Below are 12,500 nucleotides of genomic sequence, written 5' to 3'. Positions count from 1 at the left end.
ACACATATACATATATATACATATATATATATATATATATATATATATATATATATATATATATATATATATATATATATAGATAATTTTGATCAAATAATGCATCCTTTTGAGCATTTTCAAAGAGTTTTTTTAAAAGATCCCAAAATCTGACTAACGTACGTTATTTAAAAAAACATTCAAACGTTTAAAATATGAATGTGCTTGAACTGTTAAACATACATATCATAATGCAGAAGGATGCATACATCTTATAAGAGCTGATTTAAAAACACTCTGCTCACTCATTAGCGGCGGCTGCATTTTGGATTTGCATCCCTGAGATTTCAGTGCGTCTATGATCCACCGTAAGGCTTTGGTGGACTCTGAGACCTGCCAGAAGACAAGACATTGTCTGAGTCAAAGACTGAGTCGACTGCAGAGCGCTGTTTCTGTGGTATGTGTGCGTGTTTGTGGCAGAACGGCACCTGCTCTTCAAGCTTGGACAGTCGTTTCGCGACGGTGGCAGAAACCATCTCCTGCTCGCGCTCCAGAAGCTCGGACATCACACCAACCCTGAGGAGAAACACACGAGGAATTAATCACAATGGCATTTGACTGCCTTATAATTGTGCATTAATGACATTACACTTGTATACAAACACACACAAATAGACAGACAGACAGACAGACAGACAGACAGACAGATAGATAGATAGATAGATAGATAGATAGATAGATAGATAGATAGATAGATAGATAGATAGACAGATAGACAGATATATAGATAGATAGATAGATAGATAGATAGATAGACAGACTGATACACAGATATATATATATATAGATAGATAGATAGATAGATAGATAGATAGATAGATAGATAGATAGATAGATAGACAGACTGATAGACAGACAGACAGACAGACAGACAGATATATAGATAGATAGATAGATAGATAGACAGACTGATAGACAGACAGACAGACAGACAGACAGACAGACAGACAGATAGATAGATAGATAGATAGATAGATAGATAGATAGATAGACAGACAGACAGACAGACAGACAGACAGACAGACAGTTAGACAGACTGATAGACAGACAGACAGACAGACAGACAGACAGTTAGATAGATAGATAGACAGACAGACAGACAGACAGACAGACAGACAGACAGACAGTTAGATAGATAGATAGATAGACAGACAGACAGACAGACAGACAGACAGTTAGATAGATAGACAGACAGACAGACAGACAGACAGACAGACAGTTAGATAGATAGATAGACAGACAGACAGACAGACAGACAGACAGACAGACAGACAGACAGTTAGATAGATAGATAGACAGACAGACAGACAGACAGACAGACAGACAGACAGACAGACAGATATATAGATAGATAGATAGATAGATAGATAGATAGATAGATAGATAGACAGACAGACAGACAGACAGACAGACAGACAGACAGACAGACAGACAGATAGATAGATAGATAGACCCAAAATATTCAAAAATACTTATCAGTTGTTGCAATGTTTTATATAGAGATATCTTTCAATACTTTTGAGTTGCTGTTGTTTCGGGAGCAGACGCTTTATACTACATTTTAGCTTTGTTAACATTAGCTCTTTATGCTCTGTTTAAGCATCATAGATTGCATTTTGTGTGAAAACCTAAAGTGTGTTAATGGCATGGTTACAACAAGCGAATGTGGACAAAAGGATGCTAGCAATGCTTTTCTTTCGACAACGAGTCAAAATGTATGAGCGGTGATATTATTCCGAACTTAAATCAGGTACGAACCTCATTTAATTAATATTCATGAGTGTGAATGAATATTAATTTAAGCCCTTCCCCCTGCACACTCAGAGCATTGCTACGCTCCTCTCTATATTCTGGAGGAGATGCAAACATTTCCTCTTCTGAACTGAGATCATAACACATGATGTTATAGTTGGGTTACTTCTCTGCGGTGTCCTGGATGCGATGCTCCACGCTCTGGCTCTTGTCCTGTCGGGTCGATGCCAGATAGTTGTCCTTCATGTAGGCCTCCCACGACAACAGCTCCTCTTCCTCCGTCTGCTCCAGTTCCTGTCCTGTGAAAAAACGTGCACGTAAACCCGAGACGCTGAACTAGCGAAAACGTTCGAAACTGAAAGTGCACCGCGTTCTTCAGGGGTTGATTCCCAGGAAATGCATGGACTGATCAAATGCTAACGCTGAAAGCAATGCTGGTCACTTTGGATAAAAGCATCTGCTGAAAGCATGTATAAAAAAAAAAACATTAACAGATATAAAAGAAAAAATTGCATAAAATTGCATAAAAAACAAACAATAAAAGAAACTGAATGTGTGTGAGTATAATGATCTGTGCATTCAGTTTTAAAGAGACAACAGCCTAGAAATAATCAAACAACGCATCATCAAAACAACGTTTTTGTGTTGTTATACAATTAATTATAACATTTCTGCACCTGAATAATACCGTTACTGACTTCATATAGCCTATAATTTTAAGTTGTAGGCTGTTTATCTATGCTTTAATTTGTATGATTGTTCATGTTTTATTGCTTTAGTCTTTAGAAGTTACGCTAGTAGTTTCTGCTGGGGTTTAGAAATCCTTAAAGTTAATTTTTAGTAATAAATGAAAAGCATGATCCGAACTGTGAGTTTTGTGATATGTTTCAACTATATATAATATATTAATGATAATGCAATCTATGTAAAATAATTGAAAAAGAATATATATATATATCATTCAAAATAAATGAGAAATTATTTCTTGTATTATGTCGGTTAAATGAAACGGCATTTTTGATTACATGATATATGTGTGTACTGTGAATATTTATTATGTATATATGAATACACACACTTAATCAAACACATATATTCTGTGTTGTTTACAACAGTCACATGTATATATTTATATAAAAGATATTACTTTTAAAAATGATTAATCATGATTAATCATCCAAAATAAAAGTTTTTATGTAATATGAAAAATATGTGTGTGTATTTTATTTATATTATATATTTATATTCTATATTCTTTTAAAATAATATATTATATATATATATATATATATATATATATATATATATATATATATATATATATATACATACATACATATTACATATATATATATATATATATATATATATATATATATATATATATATATATATATATATATATATATATATATATATATGATATATATATATATATATATATATATATATATATATATATATTTATATTTATATAATTTATATTATATAATAAATATATTTAAAATATAAAGCTAACATTCACGCATGCATGTGTGTTTATTTATATATACAAAATGAATAAAACAACAAAAACTTTTATTTAGACGCGATTAATTGCGTTTAATCGTTCGGCAGCCCTAATTATTATTTATTTATTTTTACGTTTTAATTTCTATATTTTTTAATATACATTTATTATATTTTAGAACTTCGACTTTAGTTTTACAACACTTATTTCAGTTTGTTAGTGTAGCATCAGTTACTAAAAAACAAAATGAATCGTTTTTGTCGATCGGACAGACTCATCCCGTCTAAGTTGGAGCTTATAGGCCAGTCTAAAGCGGACTAGGCTTCGCGCAATCTTTCTCTCTGTAGAAGGTGAAGGTGTTGAGGCTCACTGAAGTGTTTGTGTCTCTGTGCAGGGTAGCGCAGGAGAACCCCTCTGATGAAGAGCACGAGGTGACTGAGGAGGATGAAGGGCGGAGGAAGAGCAGGCCGACTGTGGTACTCCTTGATCAGCTCGTAGCGCTGGAACTTCCAGATGGTGTCCGTGTTATCCTGAACCTCCTGGAACGTGTAGCTGCGATGCACGACAAAGAAACGAGTCGGAGTCGGGGTCGAGTCTAGACTTTGGTTAGGAGCGCGGTTGCCGCAGATAGGTTTACTCACTTGAAGATGGCGATGAGGAGGTTGAGCAGGAGGATGTTGGCGAACAGCAGATAGACGCACAGCATGATGATGGTCAGCCATTCTGGGAAGGCTGGCATGTCCTCGTCGTTCAGCACGGGACACTTGGGCTTCAGAGGATCGGAGCCGTTCACGCTGCAGCTGCTTATATCAAACTGAGTGTCTGGATCACAAAACACACAAACATTAGCTTTTTATTAGTATTTCTGACTTGTGACTAGCTATTGATTTTAAGGATGTAAAACTAGTTTTTTTTTGTATATTAATATAATATGTAAGTAAGCCATGTTTTTCATTTTTAATTAAATGTTACTGCATTTAGAGTAGTAGTATACAAAACTTTTGTTGCATTTAATATTTACATATATCTTTTATATATACTTGTTTACATGCAATAGTTAATATTTGCATATGCAGTCACTTTTAATATAATTTAATAATAATAAAAAATAATAAAACCCGTGCACGTAAACCCTGAAAGCAATGCTGGTCACTTTGGACAAAAGCATCTGCTGAAAGCATGTATAAAAAAAAACATTAATATATATAAAAAAAAAATTGCATACAAAAAGAAAAAGTTCTAAAAAAAAAATCTAAATAAATTTCATGCATTTTTCATTAAATGTTTATTTAATTTAGATAAAAAAAGTACCACCGAATCCTAACTTACTTTAACGGCTGATTTGGAGTAACTTTTCATATTTACATATGCCTTTTAAATATACTTGTTTACATGCAATAGTTAATATTTGCATATGCAGTCACTTGTAATATAATTTAAAATTTATAATATAAAAATAAACATATGCACAATTGCATTGTATTACACTTTTCGTCACGTACACAATTTATTTTTGCATATTTATATTATATATTTTCGTATGCAATAGTTTAGAATAAAATGGCAAACAGTAATAATTTGCATATGCAATATTATAGTCATTGACTTATATAATATAACAAGTATAATTGCATTGCATACCTACACAGCATTCTGCATTAAATCCGATCGCATATTTGATATTCTCATTTAAATATTCTTCTCAAAGTACAAATCGGACCAGCTTTTGAAGCTTACAGCAGATGCGCTCGCACATTATTGAATGAATGAGGTTTATATATCAGAAGCATTCGGTCGTGGTCTCTTCCCACGTGAAGTTAGTGAGCTGCTCACTGTCTATGTTAGTCGGGACGTTGCCGAATATGATGAGGTAGGGCTCGTAGACGGCTCCGCGGATGATCCAGTTCAGTCTGTCTTCATTGTGAATCAAAATGCCCTGCTTGGCCACACCGTACGCCACCACCCAGATACTGAGCAGAAACATGAAGAAGAACAAATCCATCATCTGCGAAGAGAGGAGACAACATTCATTTGCGTCGATGAACTCTGCACTTTCTATAAACGAGCGCTCCGAACACACAGACCCACCATTCTCCGGACGATGATTATCTTGGGGCCCAGGGTCCGGCTGATGGTGAAGATGGCCATCAGTCGGAGGCAGAATATGATGAAGTCGATGCAGAGCACAACTTTCCCCACGTAGAAGACCGTACCGGACGCCTGGAGCCTGCGAAGCAGACGCACAAAGACTTGCGCATTTCGTTTTTCGTTTAATTCGTTTCGGATTCACCGTGAACCGATGAACACACGAGGAACGGCCTACGAGAAAGTCTGTTAGTGTTCGAGGTTTGAGTTACTTCAGTGAAATTAATAAGCATATTTAAATTGCGTTCAATTTTATTGCAGATTGAAATTGCATTCTGCATTAAGCTTTATTTCGTATCTATTTAAAAAAATGGTCTACAACTGACTTTGACTAACAGTCACCGATGACTGATGATTATTATATATATTGTGTAAAAAAATAAAATAAAATAAAATAAATAAATATATATATATATATATATATATATATATATATATATATATATATATATATATACATATAAATTGTATAAATTATATACATATTGAATAATTCCATATGCAATATAATATAATAGCAAACATGAATTCTTTGCATTTGCAATACAATATAAAACAATAAATAATAATAAAGTGGCATAATATACAAATGTTTACTAAAACATATGAATGCTTTTAAAATTTATTATTACATATTATGTTGAAACAATTAAAAATTTTCTATGAAAAAAAAAAAAAAAAAAAAAAAAAAAAAAAAATATATATATATATATATATATATATATATATATATATATATATATATATATATATATATATATATATATAAATAATGTTGCTATTTATTGCTTTTTATTACCCAAATAATATGCAAATCTGTAACTGCTTCTTTAAATAATTGCTTATTGGAATGATAAAGTTTCAGTTTTCAGTTTACAGTACATTTTTACTGTATTTTGAGTCCAATATTAAACATTTTGAATAAAATTGACTCCACTGACTCACATTTTCCCAGTGCTTTCAAGAGGAAATGCATAAATACAGAGATTTTTTCTTATACGAGTATGAGGATAATTATTGTCTAGTTTCAGCTGTACTGATCTAATATGAATATGAGTGAAACAGAAACTGCGTTAACCTGCAGACCAGACCGACAATGAACAGCATGATCGAAAGCACATCCAGAATGTTCCACAGGTCACTGATGTACATCTTCGCTTTCCTCCGGAAACCAGAGCCGTCGAAGTCATGGTAAAACTGTGGAGCAGCGTGCAAAATAACAGAGAATGCATGTAAAATGAACCAGAATGAGAAAGTTCATTAGGTTAGCTTATATTGAGGTTAGCTTGATAAATATAGAGGACTAGGAATATTATTAAGGACTAGGAGGACAAAATTATATATTTTTTAATTAAAAAGTAAAAGTAAAAATAGTACAAATAAATAAATTAATTAATTAATTAATAGTGAATAAATATGCAAAAACAGTAAGAACAAATATAGTTAATAAAACGACAATTATTATACATGATAATTGACAAAAACATAAAAAACTAAAATAATCATATAATAAAAATAAAAACATATAAATAAAAATATTTAGTAAAAATTCAATATTTTAATTTAAAATAATAATTATTTGTTTGAAAATACACTTAAAATAATTCTAAGCAACTACGATTAATAACATCAAAAATACGTTTTATTTACATAATATGTGCATGTTTATCATTTATTTACAAATGCACACACATACAGTGTATATTTCCAAATGATTTACCTATATATACATTAATATATACGTATATATAGAATAACACGTATATTCTTTTATATTATATATAAATATATTTAATATATAAACATATATTTGCCTTAAATATATATATATATATATGCGTGTGTTTGTATTGCTCTATACATAGCATAAAAGCATAAACACATCATGTAAACAAAAACCTTCATTTCGGATGAGATTAGATTTTTAAAAATGTATTGCATATACACACATATATATATATATATATATATATATATATATATAGATAGATATAGATATAGATATAGATATATATATATATATGTTTGGATAAAAAAAAGACATATAATGAATACGGACTCTATCGTGTGTGTGTTTATGTATGTATGTATGTATGTGTGTGTGTGTGTGTGTGTGTGTGTGTGTGTGTGTGTGTGTGTGTGTGTGTGTGTGTGTGTGTGTGTGTGTGTGTGTGTGTGTGTGTGTGTGTGTGTGTGTGTGTGTGTGTGTGTGTGTGTGTGTGTGTGTGTGTGTGTGTGTGTGTGTGTGTGTGTGTGTGTGTGTGTGTGTGTGTGTGTGTGTGTGTGTGTGTGTGTCTGTGTGTGTGTGTGTGTGTGTGTGTGTGTATGTGTGTGTGTGTGTGTGTGTGTGTGTGTCTGTGTGTGTGTGTGTGTGTGTGTGTGTGTGTGTGTGTGTGTGTGTGTGTGTGTGTGTGTGTGTGTGTGTGTGTGTGTGTGTGTGTGTGTGTGTGTGTGTGTGTGTGTGTGTGTGTGTGTGTGTGTGTGTGTGTGTGTGTGTGTGTGTGTGTGTGTGTGTGTGTGTGTGTGTGTGTGTGTGTGTGTGTGTGTGTGTGTGTGTGTGTGTGTGTGTGTGTGTGTGTGTGTGTGTATGTGTGTGTGTGTGTGTGTGTGTGTGTGTGTGTGTGTGTGTGTGTGTGTGTGTGTGTGTGTGTGTGTGTGTGTGTGTGTGTGTGTGTGTGTGTGTGTGTGTGTGTGTGTGTGTGTGTGTGTGTGTGTGTGTGTGTGTGTGTCTGTGTGTGTGTGTGTGTGTGTGTGTGTGTGTGTGTATGTGTGTGTGTGTGTGTGTGTGTGTGTGTGTGTGTGTGTGCGCGCGCGTCTCACCTGTCTAACCTCCTCACACACCAGCGAGGTGAGCCACACATACAGCAGAAGTTCCCTCCACGACGGATAGGCCTGGAAATCGATCATGAGCACCACGGCGAACAGCCACAGGAAGCCGAAGTACGAGGCGATGTTCCAGTAGAACTTGACTTGAGGCGACGTGAAGAGACTCATCAGACGAGACGAACAGTTCAGGGGCTTGAGCTCGGGCCGCTGCGACGGGCCGCTGAGACACGACAACAAGCGCTCGGTCATCACACGCATCATATACACACACGGCCATACATTCAGGGGACATGAGCTTCAGACAATACTGTGAAGTAATGAAAAATACCTGTAAACAAAAAATAAACACAACCACAACCACAATAGTAGTATTTATAAGGAATGACTGTTTTAATTAGCCTAAAGACTATTAATGATGGTTGTGCATATCGTTATAATATTAAAATATACTAATAATAACGAACAGTGCATAAAGACAACAACAACAACAACAATAATAATCTTTTTGTACTAATCATAATGGCCGTGCATATTGGCATACGTGATAAGGATAATAAAAATAACATCTCAGTATGAATATCACATGAAAATAATAACAACAAGCATATAAGATTATGATCATGGTAATGTATGTAATATAAAAAATGTTTTTAACAGTCTAAAGATGGATTATTATTGTGCCAAAAACATTTTATTTGTTTCGCGTATTGTTTATGTAACAATAATGTTACACAAGGACAATAATAATAACTATATATAAAATATAATACAATTAAATCCCTTTATATAATATTCATAATAGAATAAATGTTTCTTAACAACCTGGCAACAAACTAAATTATTATTATTATTATTATTAATATTAATTTAATTTAATATTAGTTAATATTATTATTATTTGTGTAATATTCATAATTAAAACTTGTTCTATAAGATGAAGTATAACTGTGTATAAATGATTTTACAATAAGGTTCATTAATTAACATGAACTTCATATTCATAAGTTCATATTAATTTCAACGTTATTAAAAAGCCTTCTATAAAAAGCTGTGTTGGTTAACATTAGTTAAAGAGCTGTGAGCTAACAGTGTGTTTTCATTACTAACATTAACAAAGACGAATAAAAAGCACGAGAAATGCATTGTTTATGGCTCGTTCGTGTCAGTCGCAAATCACACCTTACTGTAAAATTATGACGTTTACAATTTTCCGATGTTTTGTAAACGATTGTGCGTACTCGTCATTGCTCACCGAGCACTTCAAACCTGAACAATAACGGGTTTGATGCTGACATTTCGTTTGGTTCAGACGCTTAGACTCAGCTCACCGGTAATGCCGCTTGGTTTTGGCATCGGAGCTTCCAGAAAGGACTGAATCCATGGCCAGTTTCTGCTGCTCCGTCCTCTCGGCCTGTCTCTGGATGTCTTCATCTCGTCTGTGAACATCGAGGGTTAAAACCCCACTCATAAGAGCCGCTGCAAAGCATCCTGTTCCAGTGCTGCTGTCTGGTGGTGTGCGCATGCAATGACTTTTACCTGAAGGTCAGGAAGCCGGTGTATATGAGAGGAAAGAAGACCATGCAGAGAAGCACTTTCCAGTGGGGATTGTCCACAGACAGCTCTCCACACCAGATCTGAGTCAGCAGAGCCTGAGCGGCGCACAAAAACAGCCTGTTGCATGGATTGATTACACACCCTTTCACAGACTCGGAAAAAGGACATATGCATGCGATATTTTAGACCACAAGACTTTTAAATAATATGTAAACAAGATTCCATAAAGAATTAGCAAATTATAAAATATATAATGATAATACAATTAATAATAATAGTAATAAACGTGCAAACATTAAGACAATAAATAAATAAATAAATATGCAATAAACTGAACAAAACGATTATTAAAAATATTATCTATGCATGATTAAATGATAATAATATCTTTATTTGACATATCAAATTAATAATGGTTCTCAAATATTCTTTTATATATATATATATATATATATATATATATATATATATATATATATATATATATATATATATATATATATATTATACTTATATATCTCAATTATAATTAAAAAAATGATATCCCAAATACTAAATAAATAATATCAATTAATAATAATACATTTATATTTGCTTTAAAAGATTTGTGTAAAGATGCACTGCTGTTGAGGAAACAAAAACAAGTAAAGCTAAATAATTGACATTAAGTTAAAATAGTGCATACTGGTTAATGAACACAAAATAATTTGCATGATATTGGTAATTATGACTGTGTATGATTTATTCTCCAATTATTATTCTCTGATTTATCTTGTTTTTCTCCAAACCTTATGTATATGTTTTTATATATATATATATATATATATATATATATATATATATATATATATATATATATATATATATATATATATATAAATATATATATATATATATATATATATATATATATAAAATGCATATAAATTAAATAAATAAATAAATATATATAAATAAATAACACATACACACACAATATATATATATATATATATATATATATATATATATACATATATATATATATATATATATATATATATATATATTCAGTTTTGTTGCTGTCTATGAAGGGGCCAATAATATCAATAATTCATCAATACATCAACGACACGTCGGTGAGAAATAAATGACCGCATTTTTGTTTAGGGGCGAACTAACCTTTTAAGCAAGAACGCAAGAGTATCTCTCAAATCTCATGTTCTGACCGCCAAGAACACAAGCGCTCTCTCTGCGTTCACGAGAGAAGAAACAGCTCATATCTAGTTTGTTCACCTGGACTCCCGAGTGCGCGATGAAGCTCATAGCGTCGGCCTCGAGCGAGAGCCACAGGCAGGTGCTTCGGCCCCACGACGGAGAGACGCGGATCAGCAGCTTCTGAGCCCGCTGCCCGTCCCAGCTGTGACACTCGCTGAACACACCTGGCACAGGAAGCACGGGGTTAAAGGTCGCGGCTCTGCTCAGAGGACGCGAGGTGAGGTGCGTCTCGTACCGATGGCTTGTTTCTCGTAGTGGCTGGCCAGTTCTCTCATCTCCTTGGCCTCTTCGGTGTCGTCCTCGCCGCTCTCCTGCGCCAGCTTCCTCAAGATCTTACTGGCTGCCAGAGCGGCTGCGATACAGTCTCGGCACTGCACACACACACACACACACACACACACACACACACGTTTAGCTATCCCTCTCCTTAGGCCCTAAGAGATGAAGTGATTGAGTGAATCAGCTGTGATTGGTCATGAATGATAAGGGATGCTGTACCTGCTCCCAGCCGATCTCTGCCAGCTCTCTGTTATTCTGTACGATGGCCCAGAGGAAGAGATCCCGGCCCGGGTCCCAAACCGTGTCTGGGGTCCATTCCTCCCCTGAACACGGCAGATCCACCAGACCTTTGGACGGCACCTGAGAGACCACCAGAGACAGCCCTTAACCAGAGATCAGAGGTGAAGACTTCTCACTAAAACACGTCCAGCTACAAAAATAAGTCTGCTTTAGGATCTTTGAGATTCTGGGCAGTTTACAAATATTTTCATGGCAGTTAATAACCCATTTTCTTATTGTGATCAATTCAATCTTTCTTTTTGGTCTCGATTTAGAAGTAAAAATAACACCTCAAAATTGAATTTATGTTTGCACTGATGTGGAAAAACATTCCCAGCTGGGTTATTGTTAATGAAAACTAAAAGTACTAAAAATAAACTAGGAATAATTAAGCTGAAAAAAATAAATAAATAAATAAAATAAAAAAAAAATATATATATATATATATATATATATATATATATATATATATATATATATATATATATATATATATATTTTTTTTTAATTTATTTATTTCAGCTTAATTATTAAAATTAAATTAATTAAAAATTGCAAAAATTAAAATAAAGTAATTAAAATAATCAAAATAATAATTAAAATAATTAAATAATTAAAAATAAAGCTAAATAGATTTTTTTAATTAAAAATAAATAAATAAATAAATAAATAAAATAGTACATAAATGCATAAATGTAAATTCATAAGCCACTTTCTGTTCAAATTCATCATTTTGTCTTGTTTTCCAGTAAAAATGACGTCCTTAAAACCCTGGAAAATCAGGAAAATGCATGAACTAAATGGTAACTAATGCTAACTGAAACCATTACAAATAGCTTTTTTTTAATTGAAAAAGAAA

General features: G+C 33.2%; 1 protein-coding gene across 1 annotated transcript in view; it reads right to left on the bottom strand.

The window, feature by feature from the left end:
* trpm2 (transient receptor potential cation channel, subfamily M, member 2) overlaps nt 1–12,500 on the bottom strand; it is a 31,522-nt gene that overhangs the window by 7,558 nt on the left and 11,464 nt on the right. Inside the window, exons 11-24 of the mRNA XM_043230584.1 lie at nt 11,582–11,722; nt 11,319–11,454; nt 11,102–11,247; nt 9,809–9,921; nt 9,601–9,708; nt 8,267–8,492; nt 6,525–6,643; nt 5,390–5,528; nt 5,135–5,306; nt 3,943–4,123; nt 3,672–3,853; nt 1,958–2,090; nt 468–555; nt 285–372 (exon numbers count right to left, since the gene is read on the bottom strand). Of these exons, the coding sequence (XP_043086519.1) occupies nt 285–372; nt 468–555; nt 1,958–2,090; nt 3,672–3,853; nt 3,943–4,123; nt 5,135–5,306; nt 5,390–5,528; nt 6,525–6,643; nt 8,267–8,492; nt 9,601–9,708; nt 9,809–9,921; nt 11,102–11,247; nt 11,319–11,454; nt 11,582–11,722 (1,972 nt within the window). The remainder of the gene's footprint in view (nt 1–284; nt 373–467; nt 556–1,957; nt 2,091–3,671; nt 3,854–3,942; nt 4,124–5,134; nt 5,307–5,389; nt 5,529–6,524; nt 6,644–8,266; nt 8,493–9,600; nt 9,709–9,808; nt 9,922–11,101; nt 11,248–11,318; nt 11,455–11,581; nt 11,723–12,500) is intronic.

Source organism: Puntigrus tetrazona, unplaced genomic scaffold (assembly GCF_018831695.1).
Source record: "Puntigrus tetrazona isolate hp1 unplaced genomic scaffold, ASM1883169v1 S000000176, whole genome shotgun sequence".
NCBI lineage: Eukaryota > Metazoa > Chordata > Actinopteri > Cypriniformes > Cyprinidae > Puntigrus > Puntigrus tetrazona.
The sequence above is the reverse complement of the archived record's forward strand: the minus strand, read 5'-3'. Positions and strand labels throughout refer to the sequence as shown.